At 40.8% G+C, this 23,298-nt stretch overlaps 1 protein-coding gene across 4 annotated transcripts in view; it reads left to right on the forward strand.

Annotated features, from left to right (window-relative positions):
- The window catches only part of MOB2 (MOB kinase activator 2), a 116,460-nt gene that overhangs the window by 39,111 nt on the left and 54,051 nt on the right, over positions 1-23,298 (forward strand). The window contains exon 1 of one of the 4 annotated variants that reach the window (XM_037401939.1): positions 7,193-7,230. The exons of 2 other annotated variants lie outside the window; for them this stretch is intronic. In XM_037401939.1, the coding sequence (XP_037257836.1) occupies positions 7,208-7,230 (23 nt within the window). In that variant the 5' untranslated portion in view covers positions 7,193-7,207. Of the gene's footprint in view, positions 1-7,192; positions 7,231-18,060; positions 18,114-23,298 lie in introns of those variants that run through there. One more of the 4 variants, XM_037401938.1, reaches the window with a different exon arrangement.

Raw genomic sequence — 23,298 nt, forward strand, 5'->3', positions numbered from 1 at the left:
TTAGGATGATAGTGGAACATGTCACGACTGGGAAGATACAACTTGTCTAATAAAGCTGCCTGTGGCTTCAGCGTTTGCTTTTTTCAGGTTTACTAGTCTATGGGATTACTGTCCCATCTTCTGTATTATTATCTTGGATTATTCCTCATGTTGCTGGTAGATCTAGATGCCCATGAAACTGAGAGACTGGTAATGCAAACTTTACCCTTTTGTTCCTGCTCTTAGTGCACTCTTGTCCTGGGCTGTGGTACAATTGCTATTAGAGATGTTCATGCTGAATTCCAAGATAGCTCTTTGCTGTGATGCAAGGAGAGTAATTATTACACATTAAGTGCTAGGCTCATTTTAGCTTTAAAGCCAGAAATGAAAACAGATATGTGGAAGTAATTCTTAAGTTCCAGTGTAGCAACCCCTTTTTATTTCCCACTATTGTCCCAAAAATAGTCTAATTGCTCACCCCGAAGCCTATTACAGCTTAGCTTTCACTGCCGGACCAAACGTGTGCACTTCCCATCTGAATTTAAAAGCAACAACGTGTAGAATTTGACAGATACAGCAGTAATCTGCATTAATCATAATGGATTCTTTTTGCTCTGTCAGCATATCCTGACAGGTGATTGTCTTTTCGGCTGTTACTGCAATTGTCTTTTTCCCCTCCACTTTCCCTCAGTTAACTTGCTCCCTTGGCCTTCTTTGTGTACTTAAATTCTGGTTTTTTTCTAGGTTTTCTTAAGAGCATGACTAATTCCATGAGTTTTAAAAGGATTATCCTATCTCTTGTTTGTTCATTCCACACTCTCATACTCTTAGAAAGTTTTTCAGACGTGCTGGCTAGGGACCCAACCACAGAAAGGTCACTATGCAAGCTCAGCGCCAAGGGTGTTATTGGATGACATGGCTTCAGATCGGAGCCCAAACATCTCTCGCCATACTTGCTGGATTTTAGTCTTCTCTCTGTGAACCACCCTCACAAATCTCTAGCTTTTGTCTAAGCGTCTGATTAGTAAACCATTGATTTAAGGAAAGAGAGTTCCCTTTTCCAGGGGTATGGTGATGGGTGTCTTGGCTCATAATGGGGTGGTTTGCTGTGTCTCCTTATGTTGCATTGACTCTATAGCTGATAGACTTAATTTTCTATGATTTCAGTACCTGGCTCACTCCATCCATGTTTTGTTAGCTAGCTGTTATTAGCTAAGGTTTATAGGTGGTCTGTAACTGGTTTCAGTTTTAAATAACGTAATTTCTGGGTCAGATTTTTCAGTTCCTGGAATTGGGTGATGTTCTAGTTGTAGCCAACCGTTGGTTGTGGACGTATGACTTGAATTTCTGATGAAGCTACACCTTTTTTTAATCTATTGAGAAACCAAAGAAGGGAGGAGAGAAAACAGGAACTGAAAACCAGTTCATCAACTACAGCTATTATACAGTAAATGACTGCAAATGACACGGTGGACATTTATGAGCAGATAAATTTGAATTAGACAATCCTAAATGTTTGTGGGAGGAGCTATGGGTATCATCATGCAGTTAGTATATTACCCTAATGAGCAAAGAGATCACACCCCTTAAATGAAAGGAGTTGTCTGAAAAGTTTGAAATATTTGAAATTAGTTATGAATCTTTTATGCAGTTCTGAAAAAGATCAGTTTCTAACGACATACAAATGTTAGGGAAAATAAAAATATAGTACGCATGATAAAAATCTGGCCAGGGTATCTAATACAGCTTATTTGTAGCATTTGGTTTTCAAACTATCCCTTAAAGGAATGGTAAATATTCTTCAAGATATTTCTTGTATGATATTTTGGTCAAAATGAGATGGAAGATACCCTCTTGCAGGCAGTATTATGACAAATGTACATGATAAAAGGGACAGGAGGAGATGGTCAACTAACTTATAAAATCAATGGTAAACCTAAAGAACAAGAATTTGACTGGAAAAACACCATCATGAATGTGATAGCAGCACTGCAGTGTAATAATGCCTCTAGATTGTGTTGCTTTTCCCACCAATGAAGAAGATGGATTTTTTTTTTTTTATTACCCTTCAAAGGACTATGCTGTGCTTTGCCTAATTTTTCCCATCACATCACTGTTTTGGTAGTTTCCTTTGAGGTGCTGGATTTTTAAGGTCCTGCCCACAATTGGGAAGTTTTCTGTGCTGCTGCAGCTTCTCTGTAACTTTCCTGTCCCAGTTAGTTTTACTGAAGTTTTGCAACTTTCCTGAATTAATAAGAGCTACATTAGAGTCTTCCTGACAGCTCTAGTCTTTAAATGGGGACAGCATTTGATTTTAGAATAGTTTATGCCTAAATATATTCCGCTCTGAAGCATCCAGCTTTATTTCAGATTTAAACCCTCTTGGGTCTTGGAAGTATTGTTTCTTTTATATATAAATATATAAAATAAATCAAGTAATGTCGTAGCCTTTGATATGAGTATTGTTGAAGGAATCCTGAAGAGATCTTACAAAAACTTATGAAACTGTTGTTCAGTGAAGCCTCGGTTGGGAACAATATTTTTTTTTTTTCATTTTTCTATTTATTTTGGCAAAACTTTGGTTTGAAAAAGTCAAAGACATCAGTCATTCTCTGAAGCTTGTACATGAATGTATAGTGTTGATGATAATGCTGTGTTGGTCTTTGACTATACAACGGTCTGGTTCTGTTGTCCCAGTGCAGAGATTAAAAGGACTGGTTATCCAGGCAAGTCATAGTTTGAAAGTAGTTCATTATAGGGTGGTGGTCCTTAGTGAGTTTGAGTATGTAAACTGCTGTGTCTGGCACGTTTCAGGAAAACCTCTTGCAGATGACAGGGATCAAAAGGAGTGAAACCTGTCACCTGCCTTTTTCTTCTGCATCTCTTTGTAAGTAGTGAAAACCGAGGCTCTGCTTGTCTGTTAGTGCATTGCTAAGACCCCCTTTCCTTTGCCCTCTTCCTGGCTTTCTGCAGCTTTGTAGGGAGTAGATTGTATAAAGCGTGCCCCTGGAAAGCAGAGGCCATTAAAAGGTTTAAGACAAATTTGTTTGAAGACAAAGAGGGCATTGAGGAAAAGCGTGGAGAGGGATTGAAGGGCTTTTGCAGTGCAACAGAGCCTTGTCTGTGCGAGACTCAGCCTGCCTCTCGGTTCCAGCAGGCTGCTGAGAAGCAGGCCAAGAAAAGACTCTCCAAGACCCCGTTCCCTTCATCTGAAGTCTGCCATCTGGACAGAGGATGGCTAGAGGGTTCCTGGAACATATAGAAAGGAATCTTGAGGGCTGAAAATAAATGCCAGTGGAGACAGGAAGTGTCTGAGACACGGAGGGTTGGAGGAGGGGAGCTGCTTAGCATCCCTGCTCTGGAGGTCACAGCCCTGGTGAGGATGAGGCGGATGGGGAGAGCCTCTGTGCCACGCTTGGAGGTGCACAGCTTCCCTCAGAGTGCTGAGCCCCCTCCGTTTACGGCTTTATATATGTGGGGGCATTTTAATTGTTTGTTACAGGGGTTCATCCAAGTGATTTGGGTCTTTTTCCATTGCAGGAAGGGGTGCTGAAATTTGTAGCTCTTGGCATACTAGGGATTTTGAAATAGAAAAGGCTTATAGAAAGATAGAACGGTGCCAGCTGGTCTTAAATCTTGATGCTGCGGTGTTTGAGTTGTCTGAAGCAGTGTGTTCCCTCAGCGTGGCGTTTGGTGGGGAGTGCTGCAGTCGGGTCAGGTGATGCTACGAGGGGGCTATGCTGCCCCAAATGATTTTTCTCCTGTAGTAAAGCCAATGAGGTGGGATATTTTATTCCTGTAGTGTGCTTTAGTAAGTGTTTAAATACTGTAGACCAATATTCTTCCTTTCTGGGTTATGAGGGTGGCATAGGCTGTGTTCTTCTCAGACACCTATCTTTTCTTCCTATAAGAGCCTCTTACGCCTCTAGAATGTTCTTTGCATGACCTGTTTGTTGTGCATTTTTAAGGATAACTAGCCAGCTCATGGTGAGTGTTTTTGCTTTGTGTGCTGTCCTGTAAGTATTAAGTTGAAACAAGGTAAGTTTTAATTTCCTCAAGATATTTCAAAGAAATGTGGTCATGAAGCAGGTCCTTCCTGTTAGTGAGCTTTTCAATGCACGCAGTAAACTACACAAGATTTTGGGGGCATTATCATCTAAGGAGTGCTCTTAGAAGGCCAAAACATTGATTCTAGAGAAAGTTAGACTCAGTGCATAATGAAAATGAGACTATCCTCAAGTGTGTATTGTATATCCCATGTGAAGGTGGTGGTACATCTCTTACTACTGACCTTGGAAGTGGAGTGTGCATTCAGTGGCAGCACTTGCTGGCCCGCTACAACTGAGTGGTAGCAGAAAGTCTTTTCTGGGTAAGAGAGATTTCCAGAGCAATTGTTTTATTAGGTACATGCACTGGTGGCCGCCTTGGTGAGATCACCACAGATTGTTTATGGTTTGAGTGAATCTTAATGGGGTAAGGAGGGCATGATACCTAAGAGGAGAAGGTGCAGGCTTGGAATGAGGGTCATAGCAACAAAATTAAGTCATTCTCAGGTTCCTCATGGTACTTATTCAGTAAATTAGCCTGTCAGCCTGATGTTTTAATACAGTTCCCTGGTAGGACTATGAGGCTAAAAGAGTATATACGTAAACAACAAAAATCTTAGTCTAGGAATTCTAATTTACATGTTGATCAGTAAACTCCGAATTTGAAAACCATATGAGTATTGTAAACTTCTTGTAATGGAAAAAGTAGATCCTTCTACAGCAACATCTTTACTGCTGGAAGGTTTGTCTTCGTTTTGTTTCCCTCTAAGTTACTTGATGCACTGTAAACGATGATATATCAGGAAGGACTACAATTCAGAGGCTTTGCATGCGGCTACCATTTGAATCTGTAAGGGGGGAAGTGGAGCTTCTCTGTGCTCAGGTTAAATCTGTCTCCAGCAGCGGGATGTGTTACAGAGTACACCTGCAGTGGTGTGAAGTGAAATACCAGTTTACAGGTTTAAATGCATCTTGCTCATGAGGAAGAAATAAATAGTAGCTAACACAATCTCTGTGCGAGCTCATTACCTTACACGTGGTTGGTTTTGTGTGGGTTGCTTTTTTTTTTTAAATAAATCCTTAAATATTTTAGGGTTGAATAGCAGTAAGCTGGATTCTTTGATACGTTCAAGAGGAGTGTGACACGTTCTTTTCTATTGCAAGCCTTATTCCTGAGTGGTGTTAGTCCTTCCATAGAGCAGTAGCTTGCCAGAAAAGGAATTTCAGTAGTTGGTCAATGCTTAAAAGAGCCTTCACTGAAAGGGAGTCTGTTGCTGTTGTAAATGTCAGGATTTTAGGTTGCTGTTGCTTCTGCAGCAGTAACTTCAGAAATTTTGTTAACCTTTCCTGGCTTGTGGTATATGTAATTGGAGCACAGTGTAGTATGACAACATGGAGAGGGCAAATCTTTCTTTAGATAGGCAGAAAGAGTACAGAAGAGACTTAGTATTTACGCCAGGCTTGAAAAGAAGCCTTCTCAAGAATCATGTTGAGTTTTAAGGGCAGTGTTTTTTACCTTTCTGTCAGGAGAAAAAAAATAAGCAAGAGACCTTTTAAAGTTAATCTTTTTGCACTGTCTAGAGGCAAGGACAAAATACAGCTTAAAGATTATGGCAGTTGTTTCTAATACACTTAGGCAAAACTTGCTGCAGTTCCTTTTCCTCTTTGAGCACTTGCTCTGTTATGCTTTGGTGGAGTTGGTGAAATTTATCATAGAGCTTTTGAGGAGCAAGCAGAGTGATGGGACATTAAAATACCTGCAGGTAAAAGGTGGAATGTTATGTAAAAAGATTAATGTAAACACATATGTATGTGCTTTCCTTGTAACACATCATTGCTTTATGCCTGACCCACAGTATGAACTCTCTCTTTGTTGTTACGGAGGCCCTGCAGCTGCTGGTCGGTGGTACACATCAGGGAAGCAACTGGGTTTTGTGTGATTGTGCCAAAATACGTGCGCGGGGAATGGAAGAGAAGGAAAAGATGGCCTTGAACGTAAGCTTGGTTCTAATGTGTGTGCGGAAAATCTTGTAGTATGTGGACTTGAAATTATCTTGGTCAGTAAGTTAATAAGAAATGGTGACCTGTATTAACAAATGTGCAAGTGTTGCAGTGACATCCCCTGAATCTGGTCATGAGTATAAAATATCCATCGCTGTTTAGGAGATGGGGGAAACTGGAAGAGGCAGAGACATTACAGGGGTGAGGCAAGGACTCTGGCTCTGGATTTATAGTATTTTGTAGCTGCTTGCATAACTGTTTATTTGGCGCTTACAACTTCAGAGATAGAGATAAGGCATCTCACTTGATTATCCAAATTCTTTGGTATATATTGTTACATAAGCACAGTGTATGAGGAAAATGAAATGCTGTAAAAAAAAAAAAGGGCAAAAAAAAAAAGCTGACAACTTGCAACAAAGCTTTAATAAGAGCTGTTATGACTGGTATAGGACCACAGCTGGCTCGTGCCCTGGTTATGATTCATAGAAAATTGAAGAGCCTCTGTTTTTCACCACTTATGAAGAATAAAGCTTTTCGTTACTTCCACTTCAAGTGGGTATGTTTTTAAAGGTTAATAGTGAAAGTACAATAATACCAGTTTCCAGCTTTCACTGCTCTGAGCTGAGCTTTATCTTATTTGATGGCAATGTAGTGAGGTGTTTTGTTTCTAAAGCAAGCAGATAATCCACTGTTGTACTAGGATGTGGAGAGTCTAGTGGTGTATCTCAACAGAATATAATTTTTCATTGCATTAGTTGTCAGAAGGAAAAAATAGAACAGGAGTGATTTTTTTGAATGATGTTCTAGCTGAGTTTTAAAATAAGAAATAGGGTTTCAGCTGTTGGTGTGCAAGTTGATTTGTAAATGTGAGGGGTTAAAGCACGATGCTTGTTTGATGTGCTCAGTATGACCATAAACAGCTGGTCTGGGAATGCAGCGATCTGTTCTGGTGACTCCCTGGGATTGAATTTAATGGGAAATGGAGAGCTCTTCTAACCTTTGCAAAGTTTTATATTTTTCTTAAGAAATTTGTAGTAACTGGACCAAAGAGGTGAGGCTTGCAGGTTGGAGCGAAAGGCAGGTCAAAGGTGATGAAGCCGTGCGTGGTGAAGTTTGCTTTGTACTGTTCTTCACAGGCGCTTTCAGTTGTCAGATGGGCACCTGAAAAACTGAGGGATCCTATGCTGGCGCGGGAGCCTGAAGGGTAGGTGTGAAGTACAGTATAAAGGTTAAATACAATCATAGAGTGGATGTGGGTGCAAAGTACAGGTAGGGAGAAAGCTGGGTAGGTAGGGGAGGGAATGCCAGCTCTGCTGGAGGGAGAATGATTTCCAGTTATTAGAGGTTTCCTTCTTTCATCACCTGGAGCTGAACCCAGCAGTCCTCTTTGCCTGGCTTGCTTGTCTAGGCTAGCAGAGCAAATGCCATTGTAAAAATGCTCACGTATCCTACGGAGGCTGAGTGGTTACAGTCTGTACGTGCAACAAGGCTGCTTTAAGGCCTGCAGTCTAGCTGTTGCATTTTGAAACTGGAGTTGCTTGACATTGCATGCCCAAAATTGCTTTAGCATACATCTTTTTGGATATGTACCATGTGGCTAAAATTCGGGGGTGGAGGGGAACACCAGCTTACTTGTTACACTGGTGATATCCCTTAAAAGTTACACTGGTGATATACTTTTTTAAGGTTTTAATTATTGTACCAGAAGCAGTTTTAGGACAGCCCGTACTGTGTCTTAGTATTTTTTGGGTTTGCTTCTAAATGTGACAGGTAGAGGTGCTGATTACTCTTTTTACGTGACTGTGAAGATACAGCCAGGCTTTTTTGTGGATCGGTCCTTTAAGGTGGTTTTTTGTTGTTTCTCTAGTGGGGGGGTTTGGTAGGGGTTTTTTTTCCCCTTTCGCCCCCCCCCCAGGGTAAAGAAATAAGATAAGTGAATGTTAACTTATCTCGGTAGATTAGCTTGCTTGCTGTCTCTAAACATCTGACAGAAGATGGTGTCAGCTGGACAAGGGCGTAGTGTGAAAATGGCCCATTACCAGCTACTCAAGCTGCTGGAGAACCTAAGCTCTTACTTAGCAACAGCTGTACTGTTTGACCCTAAGCAATCTAATCCATTTTTGTCCCATTTTACTGTCTAAAATGAGAGAATACTCCACATTGCAGAGACCTAAATGGCTTGGCTAATGTGATAATTGACCTTTGAAAACTGTATGCTAATCAGTATAGGTTTTGCTTGTGTCCTGTTCGGCACTGTAGGCAAGGCTGCTTTTATTACTGTGGCTTAGTAACAGTAAGCAAAATTACATGAACTTGGATAAAAATCCAGCTAAATAAGTAAGTAAATAACAACAATAGTAATAATACATTAGATAAGTAATAGATTTTCCAGAATAGCATGTAAGGAGAATCTCCCTTCACAATTTGCTGTGCAAGCCTTTCTTCTGCCCTCTTTCACCCTTTTGTCGGGAATCTAAAATGATGTTTAGAGAGAGTTTAATGATTGGGTTTTGAAGTCATTCTTCTGAATCACAAATGCAAGCTAGCCACTCTGTGACCGTAAACAGTGTGCTTTATTCATCCAAGACTTAGGTTAAATCCCCAGTGCATAAGCTGAAATTCTATAAAAAAGGTTTGTGTCTAGAAGGAATGGCTCCACGAGTACCCGGCCTCTTGAAAACAAGCTCCCCACCTCTGTGATGTGCCTGTGTTTCCCCAGCCACAGCGAAGGAAGCTGTGTGTGGAAGTGTACGGGTAAATACAGCTACGCAGGTTAAAATATATGATTGTAGCCTTACTATCCCTTCTAAATCCTGGAAGAAGTAAAGGTGGAATCTATGAAGAAGGGAAGCCTAACACAAGTGCAGCATTGAGTAAACTGGATACGTTGGCTGGAGAGACTTGTAGGGAAGGAATAGGCTATGTGAGATGTACCCTTAGTTGTGCTCAAAGGAAAAAAAAAAAGTATTTGCCCATCATACGCACATAAGAAGGGGTGTGTGGGGCTAAACTGATGTTGTTTAAAATCTTCGATGAAACTCATGAGCCTTTCAAATGATGGGTGATACCACCTGTAAAACATGATGGTTTTGAGGCAAGTCTAACCTGTCACATGAAGTTTTGTGACTTTGTTAATTTGGCAGTCAGTTTTTCAAATTAAAGTCGCTTCTCACTTACTCAGTTTTCAGCCAAAAACTGGTCCTCTCATTTAACCTGGATCTGTGCAGCAAGATTAGCCATCCTCTCAATTTGTCCTTATTCTGGGTAAAAGCACAGCAAAGCGATAAAAATTCTGTTGTTAGCTTAGAAATTCTGCTTTTAACATTGAGTGACTCCATCTTTTGCGAGGAAGAAAATGCTTCATTCCCAGAGTAGGTTTATATTGCTTTGTTCTTCCCAATCACCTCTTGGCTGCTGAAGTAGTATGTTGCCATGTTTCTGAAGGCATTTAAGATCCACTTTCTAGGCTAATCACTTTTAGGATGTGAGACTGCATATAGGGATGGGGATGCATTACGTGAGGGGTTAGGGATTGCCTTGGATTGTAGGTTTTCCCACTCCATAAGCTAGATGGACAACTACTCAGTGGAAGTCTTTAAAACCAGAAGTGTGGCGAGGCAGCAGCTGTGCAAAGTTCGGTTGAAATTTAGTGGTGGGCATACAATTTTTTAAGATCTTTTGACTTGACAATGGTGGCATATAAAGTAAGGATTTAGTAATTAGGATTTGCCTACAATATTGCCTTGAGCTCAGTTCCCAATGTTCAACAAAAATCTTTAGAGAAAGTAAGTGTGTGTGCACAGAAGAGAGAACAAAGGGCAGTTATTCAGAACTGAAATTCAGCTTCTGTCATGTAAGAGGTATTTTGAAAGGCACGTGGCCTAAGCGGTGAGGTTTGAATTGAGAGCTGAGGACTTCTGAATTATGTTATTCTTTCATCTGGTGCTTGGCTTTACATGAGTCACTTCAACTCATAAGACCTTAGACCTTTTATCTTCTCAGTTTCTGGCTATCCAAGTGCTTCCCAAAGTGTCGTTACTGCCATTCTACACTTTAGGAAATGGAGATACAGAGTGGAAGACATGAGCCAAACTGGTAGGTGTAGCAGGTTCTTCATTCCTGGCCTTAAACTGTTTAAGTGTCAGGAAGTCTAGCATTTATAGCTCCCACCTATCTGATACTGACAGTCCGGCATTCTAGCCTTGCGAGAGTTTTTCTTCATATTCACTCTGTGCCTTAGTTAACATAATGAAAATGCACAGTACAGATGGTGCCCTGTGTGTCTTACCCCTGGTAATGTAGAAAGAAGCAGCACTGAGATTTTGATTCAGTTTCAAAACAGTTTCCTTTACCTGCTGCACTTCATAGCCATTTCCTCCTGGGTTTTTCCACTCTGACTGTAACAATCACGGAGATGACACAGATTGCAGGGATTCAGGGCTTTCTTCCAGAGTGCTGTAAGAATTTCCAAATGTGCTGTATAAATGTTTGTTAGTGTTCTGATGTCCTCAAATAGGATGTCCAGACTCTGGCTGGGGTGAAGTACTCTTGCTTGCCTTTGAAGGATGGATGACTAGGGTTATGCCTGGGATTTGTCTGCAAAAACATTTTTTTGTTGAACATTTAGGGTCTTGCAAAAAGGTGAGCAGCCCCTGAAGTCCAGTTAGGCAAGGTTTTGTTAGGGTCACCTAAAAAGCCAGTGTTCAAGTAATTCATGTTGCTGCCTTTGTGTTTGACACACATGGTATTTTTCACTCTGCATTTAATTTCAGAGAAGCTGTTTTATTATGTGCATCAATTTAGAAGTACAGAATAATCTGCAAAAACAGCATTGTTTTTGTTTTGAGCTAGTCAATTCTCTCTCAGGGTGTATTACATAAAGTGTGTCTGATAAGTGACTCTACAAATGCAGGATGATAACTTTTATGATCAGAATTTATTCTGAAATGTTCAATTCTCCGTTTTCCTCTTGTTTTCATACCATTCAGCAACTGATAGGTTAGCTTAAAGCTTCTGATTATATTTGTCTTCCTGTAATATGTGTGTTTGGCTTTACAGGTTTTTGGTTTTTTTTCTTTGGTGTGCTACCCCCACTGCTCACAAGCTTTGTTTCCCCCACGTAATTCCTTTGGTCAAAGCCAGCTATATTCCATGGGTGCAGAAATGTTCATTTGTTAATTTTTACTAGATACTGAATTGCAGAGAGTGGATCAGTATTTCCCTTCCCAAGTAAGCATTTTTGCGCAGATCTTTCAGACCCATCTGAATTAAGAAGTGCAAAAGAACAACTTAGTGGCTGCCAGATTTGTTGTCTTTTACAGGTGTAAATGTTAAACTTCTTAAGTAAATAATTTTATAAAATTTATATTATTTGGCAATAAGAATCTGCATCTGCAGTCTGAACTTGGGGCTCAAGGGAATTTCCTCTAGTGCCAGGGGAGCATTCTAGAGTCCCATCAGTCTGCCTGTGCAGTGGCGAAGATAGTAATGGGAGAGATGAATGACTCTATGAGCATGCTGCCGCGGATGTGTAAGAGCAAGCTCATCATCAAATTCAAAAGGAGATTGAGGGTGAGGGCCTGATACTTCAAATTGGAAATATTTTGATGACTGAGCACATAGCTGTTGTATATTTCATACCTGTTGTACTCACTAACCTACATACAGCGTGCAGTGTGTCTTACAAAATTTATACCCTTATTATCCAATTGTATTTCTTGATACCTCTTGTTTTTAATGATTCATTCTGTATTTGACCAAAATGACAGACCTTTTTTTTTTTACTATCTAAAGACTTTTCCTTCCTTTCTATTGTTAAAGGTTCTATGTAATAAAACTCTTACTTTTGGAATGCCAGCTTTCTGTATTGGAATCTGGGTACTGTTTCATGATTAGCAAAACCAATCTAGTTTTAAACTTTTTTTTTAGTAGAAGAATTGCTTGCAGCTTTTAGTACCTTAGCGTGAGACCACTTAGCTAAACTTAAATAAGAGAGAGGCAAGTTGTGCAGTAGAAAACTTTAACTTCTTTTTCTTTCTGCTTGCTTTATAGGCTTCAGGGATTCACACATGCCTGATCATGTGTAGTTAATTTTAGCTAAAGTCTCTTTCTCAGAAATTTCTCTCCTGTTCTCCCTCTGTGGTACTTGCAGACTTCTCCTGGATTGTATCATTAGCTAAATTTTGCAGCAGAGACTTTTATACCGGCTGGGACTGCTCGGGTGGGGCGTTGCGGTAAGTCATGCAGTTGTTTCCTGTTGGTGGACTGAGGGGCAGTGCCTGCTCCGAATTACCTGCCTGCTGCTCTTGCCAAGAACATCAATCTTCTTTTACTATTTATTATGCTACTTTATGAGCCTTCCTTTGAGATGGACAGGGTTGTGGGGGCTGATCTGAATGGGGGTCTTCATGCTCTGCAGCAGTTTGCCAGTTCTATAAATAACTGTTTGTCCACATAGCTGGTCTTAATGCCCATCTGCGTCAAGGAGAGCCACTTTCACCCCTTGCTAAAAAATTATTTTGCCACAGTACTTGTGTTAACCCTGTGTAAGGACCTCTCTTTAACACTGAAACTAATTATTGAATTCTCTCTAGCTGCTTCTGATTTTAAAAACCTAGAAATCATTTAAGGTAAGTTAAAAATAATGCAGTTGAGCACTGTGAAGTCTGACACCAAACTCGCATGACATTAACTCTTTTAGACAGCCCTTCCAAAGAGTGATCTGTCTGTGTTCATTTGCTCCAAACCTACCTCCAGGAAGCTGCCCAAAGTGGGGGATCAAAGTGGGCAGTGTGCCAGAGGTTTGTGTTTCAGACGGTTTGGCACACACTGAAAGCTTGGTCTTTCCTGTACTAAGCCATGGGCAGATGTCCATTAAGGATGATTAGGCAAAATTTATATAAAGGCCTTGTAAAACCTTGTGTGGTTCTCCCCCCTCCCATCTTCTTACTTGAGAAGCTTTGTGTGGGCGTGTATTTTTTTCTAAATTTATAAACCCTGGCTTTTGCCCTTGTCCGGTAGAGACTGCTCACCCACCCTTTTCCGTTTCCAGGCGGATTGCTTTTCTGTTATTTCAGTTCAGTAACTTTCTCCAGTGCTGTCCTGTTTTGCTTATTATGAAGTGCTTGCAGTAACCCTTTTGGTGCTGCTGTCGTCTTTGCCTTAAATCAGGACTGGCTGTTGTATTAATGTAAAAAAATATAATCTTTTCAAAAGCAAATTAAAGACCTCTCATGTGTTACGGCTTTCTGTTTGTATATAGGGAATGTGGTATGGCTTTCATTTGTATATTGACCGTTGTGGTGTCCCCACACAGGATTTTTTCTTCTTTTCAATATGAAGCCAAAACCCCCACTGAAATGGATTTCTTTACAGCTTTGGCAACAAAATCCCTTCAGCTCTGAAGCTGAGGCAGCACTATCTTCATGTGCAGAATGAATTAGCAGCATTTGGGGAAAACGTTTATTTCCAGCTATGTCTCAGAGTCAGTTTTCCTGTTCTCCTTTACTTTTTCGTTCCCTATCCAGCAACGATTGATACTGACCTGTAAGCTCTTTGTTTCCCCAATATCAGTGTTTAAATTAAGCCTGAATTAGCAAAGTGGTTAAGTAGAAGTGGACCTGACTGACCTACTATTTAATACCCTGTGTGATGTGCAAACTAATACAAAGTGCTGTAAGTGCATAATCAGACTAGAAAAGTAGACTCAAATTTGTTTCTTGTAACAATTCACTGTTTCATTGATTATCTTGGGAATTAACTTGGCTGGCCCTTAAGTGCAAGTTATGATGCAAGACAGTAGAAAACAAGGTTAAGCATTAGGTTAGTGGGTATTTACCAGGAGAAAAGGGAGCAAATTGTTCTCTTCAGTTGTGGGACAAATGCAAATGGAGCTTTCAAAGGCATTGGAGGGAATGGGTCAAGGATACATGTGTAAAATAATACTAAATGTTGTAGAAGTAACTTCTAACACCTGGAAAAAGCCATGGCTCTGGAAAATAGGGTACATATGGGCACACTGTCTCCTCTCTCTTTCCTGACCAGATGTGGAGGACTGGGGTTGCTAGTGAGTGTTTCTTCTTAGATGTAGAAAGATGTTTCATTCATATGCAAAGCTCCCTGGATGAATAATTAAACTGAGTGTACTGTAAGTCTTTCCAAGTAGTAGAGGACTAGCTATTCTCTTCTGTACCCAGCTTTTTACTTAACATGTACGTTTCCTTATTAAATGGAGATTATTTTTTTTAATAGTAATTGAAACGGGGATCTTTTAATGCTGTTTTCAAAGCACAGAGTGGCTGGGAGACGGATTAAAATGGTAAATCATCCATACTAATTTCTGTTATCTAAAGAACTGTACTTGAAGCTAACGTCCAGAATAACTGGGCCAAATGGTCTTGTTGAAATTCCCCTCAGAAGCAGAGCAGTAATTGGATGAATGTTTAGCCTGGGAACAAATAATCCATGCTAAAGTTTATGGATTCTGCTTAGGGAAGGGAATAAAAGAGAAGTGGGCTGTAAGAATGCTTTATTTGTCAGAAGGAATCTTAAGGGGATGTAAAGATGTTTTCCCTCCTCCCATGTGTTTTCACCGCAGTAATGATGATTCAGCTTGTGTATGCTCTCTGGAATGTGTATGTGTAGGGAGAGGAGAAAAGGTTTTCTTTAGGTGCAGCTACTTGAAAATAGTGTAGGAGATAATGTGTGTAGCATATTGCCTCATCATTGTTGCCTACTTCAGCGAGTTTGTCTTTATTTTCATGTTGACTAAAAATAAAGGTTTTTTTAATCTTTATTAACGAAATACATTTCTCCAGACGACCTCTCTGAAGCAGGAATTCATTGTTTCTGAAGCAGTCGTGTTGGCAAGTAGGCTTTAGCTGTGTTTCTGTGGTAAGTTCTTTTGTCCATGATAGCATTTTGGGATCCCAGCATCAATGTGGCTGGCTCCGGCTCCTATTGGACAGTTTATATTTAGTTGCTGGTTTCCTATAATAGTTTTCAGATGGAGATGTTAAAGAACACATACCCTTGTGCTGCTGTAATCCTTGACAGAGCATGGAGGGGTGAGAAAGAAAAAAAGCATTGGTGTCTTTCAGAGAAGCAGTTTGGAAAAAACAGCAGCTGCTTGCAGCAACATCATGCTGAAACTTATTTTTAAGAGATTAGGTAGCCAGTCAAAACAAAAGGCTCTGAAAATCCATGGGTATATTGCTTAAATTTTGCATCCAGAAAGGAGCTTAAAAAAAGCTGTGGGAAGGTCTGCTTTTTTTGTTAATTACAAAAATTGTGATTCTTCAGCTTCCAACAGTAGTCAATTGCTATTAAGTAATAGTCATCAGACACCACCTCCCAATAGCTCTTGTTTCATATTGCTGGCACACTTCCAAGGCAAATTAGTGGACACCCCGTAACTGCAGTGTCATATATGCTTTAATTAAACTGTCAGGTGTATCTTTTCAGTGGGGCATGATTTATTTCACTTAAAACTGAAGACATGCCAGATTTACTCTGAGCCTGGGTTTAAGACCACCTCTCCAGAAATCTTGGCTTCTAAGAAGAAAACTTGAATTCAAGTGTTTGTTCGATTCTGGGGTTGCAGAGCATTTAGAAGTGATCTTTACATAGCAGTGATTTATTAGCTTTAACTATTTTTTCTTCTCCAAGTTATTAACCAAATGAATCATCCTGGTTTTCTTTGATAAGCTTCCAAGAATGTGTTTTTGCTTTATGCAGGACTGGTAGGTAGCCGCCCGCAGGGACCTCACTTCTAGCTCTTTGGTGGCCGTAGTGACTCTGCACTCCCTCCTGGGGACAGCGGGGCCTGACCAGAGCAATTGGAAGAATCGGACCCTGGTGCCAGCCAGGCGTGTTGGTGGGATCTTTGCAAAGTTGATGGTTGAGAAGAACACATGGTATAATTCTTCCCCATGATGTGTGTGATAAAAGCAGAGTGCTGCTACCACTGTGGTGGTATTGTATTGGACCTGTGTGCAGCCCTGGCCAGTATAACTAACTTTGAGGAAAGGGAAAGCATGCTGTAATCTGGTTTGGGTTGAGCTGGTTTGCCTCATGTGGTTACACTGCACAATTTCTGTTCTTTCTTCTGGCTAGCAGCGGGAGCAAACCATAGAAAGCTAGGGATGAGAGACACCTGGAGAGGTCACCTAGTCAGCTCTGGAGCAAGATCATTGCAAAGGCCTACAATAATGGAGACTTTGTAATCTATTTCTATACTTAAAAGAAAAAAAACCACACACCACCAATGACAAAAAAAAAAAAACCAACCCAAAAAAACCCCTCTACCAAAAAAAATCTAATATTAACATGGTTTGTTTCTTGCTTAGCTCAAGTCCCTTTGTGATGGATAGAGCAGGAAGAACATTTTGTTTCCTTTCTCTTTACAGCAGTGTTCTGCATTCTTGGAAGGTGTTCCCTTGTTTTGCTCTCTGCTTTCTCATCTGTGAGATTAATAATATTCTTGGTGCTCTCTGGGTGCTCTCTCCAGCTAATTATGCGTTTGTCCTCAACTAGGGTGCTGGGGGATGGGCACGATACTCCAGTTTAGGCCCGATAGATGCTGGGAATTGCTTTCTGTCTTGCAGACGCAGCATATTTGTACAGGTCAGTCTTGCTGCCTTTTATCAACAGTACGACATAGTTGATTTCTTCAGCCTGTAGTTCATTGTAACCCTTTTTTTCTCTCAATATTTGTGATCTAATCAGTCCCTATACAAGTATGCCTGACTACACCTAACTGTGTAATGTTGGGCACCTAGAAAGAAATCACGCAGGTTTTTTTTTTTTTTTTTTTTTTAGGCTGTTTTTCTGTAACTTAAATTTTCAGATGACAAATTTGAAAGAACAACGCGAAGATGGGTTAAAGATAAAAATTCAGCTTAACAAACATTGTCATTTGACAGTGTGAGATTTGGGCCATTAAAATACAGAATAATGTTGTACTCGGGCCAGAGTACTGTGGGACCCTACCCATCGCTTTCTTCTGTGTAGGTAGTGAATATTGAATGTTTCTATTTGGCTAGTGTGCAGTTTTCCCATTATGCTAGAGCAGTTTCACCTAGGCCACAAGTGACAGTCCTTTCAACATTCATTGTTAAAAATGTTTTTCACGTGATTTATTACTTGAGTCAGTGCCGATTTGCACACAGACAGTAAATGATCAGCAATTATCTGGTGTAATTTTTGCTTTGCATGGTAGATTCACTCCTCTGGTCCAGATGTTCAACAGTGCAGCTGTTTAGTTCACAGCTCTCGGGGAAGGGTAGGGTGAACAGAAAAGGAAGGAAAACAGCCGCATCGGAGACAGTGCGATGGTGTGATTTATGCAGGGCAGCCTGCCCGAGACTGGGCTGCTAGAGGATATTTTTCTCTGCTGCATTTGAGCGTGACTTCACATCTGCCTGTCTTTTAACTTTCAAGAAGGAAGATGAACCTTCTAACCACTAATTGCGTGTCCCTTTCCGCATGTGTAGTTTCCAACTTGATATTAGCGGGAGAAAAACCACGGAAAAGTCTGAATGTTTGTTATTTAGGGCATCTTGTTTAGCTGCCTTGTGCTCTGACGGTAGTGCTGGATACTTGAGCGATAGTTGCAGCGGGCTCGTGAGGAGAGAGGAATAGATCCGAAGCTGCTTTCAGCCTGGGAAGCAGCAGCTCACCAGTAAAACACAGCTTTCTAACAGCATTTATTCTTGCACACTCAGGGAGCGGTGAAGGTGTTTTGTAAAAACCGCTTCTCCGTGAATTTTTGCTGCTTTTCCGTGGTGGGCTCCGAGATATTGTCGGAGGTGTGGTGGGGAGATTTTACACCTCGAGACTCTTGCTTGGCTGCAGGCAGTTTCCTCTGGGCTTCCTGCTAAGTGGCTCTGGTGGCGGTTTCACATTGTTCCTCTCTGATGACTCAGAGAAACAGGAAAGAGATCCCCTGGTGAACAAAAAGCGCAACCACCAAACAGGTGCCTGTATTCTGGTCTAGCAGAGGACAAACCACCTCATTCTGGATTTTTTCCTAAGATTCTTATCTGCAAGTATGAGACTCAAGAGGAATGGTTCATACACGCTGAATGGGTAAGAGAGAGCCTGCATCCTCTTTTGAATCTTCATCGTTAAAACCACATGAAAACGGAAGCCTTTGGTTTTCTTCCTAGTGATGGGGTATGTGAAATAATGACCAAGTCTTTTGTCTGAAAGAGCAGAGGATCACAGCATGTAAAATATGCAGCTTATTTAGCTTGCTTTTTACTGATTTTTTTTTTATTAGATTTACTTCTAAAGCATGTGCATTTGGTGGGGACAAGTTAAGAGTTGTCTGTGTGTTGAAGTAAGGTGGATCTGTTCAGTAAAACCACCAAAGCATTAGGAACGGTGTGATTCCCGAAGAGATGGCTGTGGTCATTATTTTAAGCATTTGCCAGCAAGCAGGCTGGCTTTTGATATGAGCAAGAGCTGCAATCATTAAATGTGGTGCTCCCTGAGAGGAATACAAATTACTTTAAATTTATTCAGTCTAAGTAGTTTCAAGTGCCTAAAACCACTCTGAGTTACTGTACTGATTTATTTTCCCCCCCTCTGTCCCTAAATCCTCTCAGTAACAGAGAATATACCATTACTGGAAAGAAGATAACCAACTAGATATTCCTTGTTTAAGGAATCTTTTTGTAATAATTGAAAATAGACAATTTTCAGGTGAAAGTATTTTTTTTAATAATTGCATTTAATTTTTACTAAGGCAGATTATCGCATGCCTTCATATGATGTGTAAGGTTTGTTTCTCAGCACAGCATACCTGACTGAAGAAGACCTGTACATCCGTGGTGTCGTGTCAACTGTTCATTAGTACCTGGCAGGTGACTTGACAAATGAAGAAAGTTGTTAGCCTTGGAGTGTCGTTCTGCTTTGCTGCTGCTACTTTTAACCTTCTGTAATGAGTAAGCATTGTGATAGTGCTTCACGGTGCGGTCGGCTTAGTGCTGCGTTCCTGCAAAGCCCAGATGTATTTCGGAGTACAGGTGTGCAGACCAGCCCAGCACTGCCCAGTTGCTTGAAACTCACGGTCCGCTGTGCGCTCGGATGGCAGATGGCAGCACAAGCAGATCAGACAGGAGAAACTTCGGCAGTGTTGTTCAGCTGGTCTGCACTGCTTTTTGCCTGCCCTGGCTTGCACAATGCCACGTAGAAGGGTCCTTTGCATGGATGCTAACATCTTCCTGGCTTATCCTTAACTATTTAAATAACTGTAATAAAAATGCCATTATCTGACTGCTTACAAAATCAAACATAATTGAAAGTTACTATCTTAGAGTATTTGGTTTTAAGCTGTAAGATGAGTTTGTCACTCGATGGGATTTAGTTTGTACCAGATAGAGGTTAAGAGTATATTAGCATTAACTTGTTTTTTTTGCAGAGGTTTTTTAACCCTTCGAGAGATTGTTTTAATTTAGAGAGCCCATTGATGTTGAAATGTAAAATGTAATAGATACTGCTTATGCTAAAGGAATCGTTTAGGTTTTAGTTATGGGAAGCACAATCTTTAATTGATTTGAGGTTTATTAAAAATGAATACATGGTATAGAACTTCAGGGAAATAAGTTGTGCAAGATCACCCTGTGCATCTGTTCTGCCTTGTTCTAACTTGCAAGATGCTGCATAATCATTTTAAGGAATTTCACTTGTTGTGGCCCAGTGCATACCTGGCATGACATTTTACGGCGAGCATTTAACTGGAAGTGTTGTATTACAGTGATTAAAACCAGCGGCACCCAATTGCTTGCATGAAGAAGAAGCTTCAACTGTGAGTTTGTGGGAGACTCCAATATTATCTGATTCTAACATGCTGATGTGCTTCGCTCTATTAAACAACAGATGCCGAGGAGTGAATTTATCTAATTAAAGAAATTCCTTTTATGTTTATCTCTTGCCTAGATGGTTTAATAATGCAAGGCAATGGAAAAAGAGCTTCAAGTATGTTTTCCTGTTTAGCCTAAACTTTTGGCATGTCAGCAGAAAGGCTTGTTTTGATCTTTAGGGATTTTTGTTTGGGACAGCGTGTTCCACTTGCCAGGTGGAGCGGCTCCCTGTTGCGCAGGTCACTTCAGGAGAGGGGAGCTCGTTGGGGTGGAATGTTGTAGGGCAAAGACAAATGCTGCTGCAGCAGGTACCTGCACATGACAGGGCCATAGCCACCATGGGATTACTCTTCACAGCCTAGTGCATGAAAACTGTGTGCTTCTCTGATTAAAGGAAAAAAGGGCGGGGGGGACCTGGGTGGTTTGTACAGCCAAACGTGAGTACCTCAAACTCATCAGCATGTTCAGAGATGGAATTGCAGAGTATGGTGGTAAAGTTTCTGAGTATACTCCCAATCAGACAAGGTGGTGTTATGCTAAATGTTTAATAGTATTAAAGCTTAGTTGTTGTGCATCAAGAGCAACAGCAGGGAACTCTTTACGTCAAAGGTCACTTTGTTTGCACCTTCCTTCTGTATTGAATCTTATTTTGTGAACTGGAGCTACTGAACTTGCAGTAAGTTCACTTTAGGGGGTGTAACTTAAGTGTTCATGAGGGAGAACAAGAACTCTGTTTGAACCCTCAATTTTTGAAATGAAAGTGTAACTTCTCCTTAGGTACTGTATCCAGATGTTCTTAAAGTAAATAAACCATGCCTACCTCATTATGTTCTCACAGATTGATTTTATCAAGCTCTAGATGGTGTTTTTGTTGCAGGTGATGCTGATATCTTGGATGAGGCAACCAAAAAGGGTGATTGGAGAAGCCCAGTCTCTAGGATACAGGGGTTACGTGAAGACTCTTACATCTTTTGCATAAAGATGCTCACTTTTCCTTTTAATAGTTCTGTCTCTGGTTTCATAAGGTACTCCCCGAAACTGCAGGTATTTGGTCCAGAAAAGCTTGATTCTTGCTTTTCATTTTGCTTGTCAACAAGGAACTGTAGCAAGAGTCATCACAATAATTGGTTTTTTTTGTTGTGTATGATCTGGTCAGGCTCTGACTACACTTGGAAACTCATAAAGGGGAAGACTGCAAGGGGAGCTAAGATACTGGAAAACATTTTCAAACCCAATACCGGTAAGAAGCTCCCCCTGCTTGGACTTTTGCCTGTTCTGTTGTGCCACAGCTACACTATGCAAGAACTGTACACATATAAACTGGGAGCAACTGAAATCCAAAAGTTCACTTGGAAACTGTGATTTATAGGTTTTCTTTGAGTGGGTCTTGCTGGATGTGGGCATGTTTGTTCTTGCTTTCTGAAGCGGGTAATGATTACACGTTAGTGGAGACAGGGGTATTTGGTGCTGAGATTCATCGGAGGACACTGAGTTAGGAGACCTCCCTTAACTTGCTGAGCCTGAGGTAGAAATCTTGCCAGCATCTCTTTGACAACATTAAGTCAGCTTTGCTGTTATATGCTAACCTGCAGTGTGCTGATTATATGTCCTTGCATTGCAGAGTTTCTTTTTAGCAATGATCTGTTTCGAAGGTCATCTTAACTTGGGGGAGATCCCTTTATTCAGTTGGTGCTTTGTTTATTGATGGTGAAAAATGCACTGGCACTGCAATAATTTTAGCATCACTTTTTTTTTCCTCTTTGCAAATGCTTTTTTTTTTTTTTTTTTGTCTTCCCATGTCCCTTTAGTATTTGGAATTACTGTTAGTATAAGTCTTTGCATACTGGTAAGGTGTCAGATAACAAATACTGTTTATTACACATCTATTTCCTCTTTTTCTCCTGATGACTTAAGTTCAAGGAAGGGTGTAAATCCAAGCGTGCATTTCGCAAGATGTGACCTCAAACACACCCAAAACAAATACGCAGCTTGAACTTTGGTGGTGTGGTCTAAGCTTCCTGTGCCTTTTAGAATCATAGTATACAGGCTTACAGACTCCTGTAACCTCTGTAGTAGCGCAAACGGACCCGTGCCCATGCTGTTTTGCCTTCACGATGGCCATGCCCACTGTAGGAAAGCTTTGCTGCAGTGTTAAGTAGATTGTGCAGTTATAGAGCTGAAGAGCTCCTTTGGACAGCTGGCAACTTGCTGACCTTGCTTCAGATACCATAGGATATACTGATAAACAGTCTGCTAGGTAAAACTGCACCCAAATTGGGATTTCGGATGGCCCTGGTCAGTGAGCCCGTATGGTGCCTCATCATTCTCTTCTGCTTAGCACTGCAGTTTTGACAAGGCCATGCAGTGTGTGCTTGGTCTACAATATTTTCTAAATCAGTGCATGTTTAGAAACTCAACAACTGTCTTGAAGATCACTGTTTAAAACTAAGCAATGGTCTCTGCAACTCCTGCATAGTGGCCATCCCAAACGCAGGGGGATGGAAACTGAACAGCATCAACAAGAGCTTATTTGTTGAAACAAATATGTAGCACAAAGTAAAATGTTTAAATGTTAATCAAATCAGTTTTACCTTCTCATCATTACTGTGTGTGATTCTGCACTGCTTAACAGTTGCTGTGGCATGTTTTCCTGGGACGCTAAGGGCCACCGGAGCGTGGCTGTGTCACGTGTGCAGAAGTCTGGCAGGGGTGAGAGCTTTGAGCATGCAGGGTTTGCAGCTCGCTGCTCGGGGCACTTGCTCAAATTTTGAAAAGTTTGTGTTAAGCTTGTGTTGTTGGTGTTCCAGCTGAGAATTCAAGCAGTTTGACATCTCCCTTCCCAGTGCTGCCCTGGGCCCTTCTGAAAATGCTCTTTGAGTTCTGCTCTGCATGGAGACTTTTTTTTCCTGCATTCATTTCAGGACTATGTGTACATGAAAGTGATTATATATAATCAAAGGCAGAAGTAACCGATCCCTTGAAACAAATTCAAGTTGGACAGGGACAAAATACTTAAGAATATCTTAAAGATTAATGGACGTTCAGCTGACTGATAAAATATTGCTGGCCCCAAGATCTGTTTCCTCTGCTCCAAGTCGCTGCTTTAAACTAATGACTGGATCTTGAGCCAAGCACTGAAATTGAAAAATAAATTATTTTTCTTTTGTGTTTCCATCTTCTGCTGACGCAAAGCAAGCCAAGGAGAAAAAGTAGTGTCTTATGTTTGTTTTGCCCAAAAAAGCAGAAATCGGAAAGAGCATAATAAGCTGCTTCAGAAGGCTTTTTTTTTTATTCAGTATCGTTGCAACTACAGGAAAAATAGCATTAAACAGCTCATGAAAGCCCATTGAAATAGCTCCTCTGGCAGACATAAGTACTGCGAACACCCAAATATCTTATCTGAGGAG

The sequence above is a fragment of the Falco rusticolus genome, chromosome 10 (genome assembly GCF_015220075.1).
Source record: "Falco rusticolus isolate bFalRus1 chromosome 10, bFalRus1.pri, whole genome shotgun sequence".
NCBI classification, from domain to species: domain Eukaryota; kingdom Metazoa; phylum Chordata; class Aves; order Falconiformes; family Falconidae; genus Falco; species Falco rusticolus.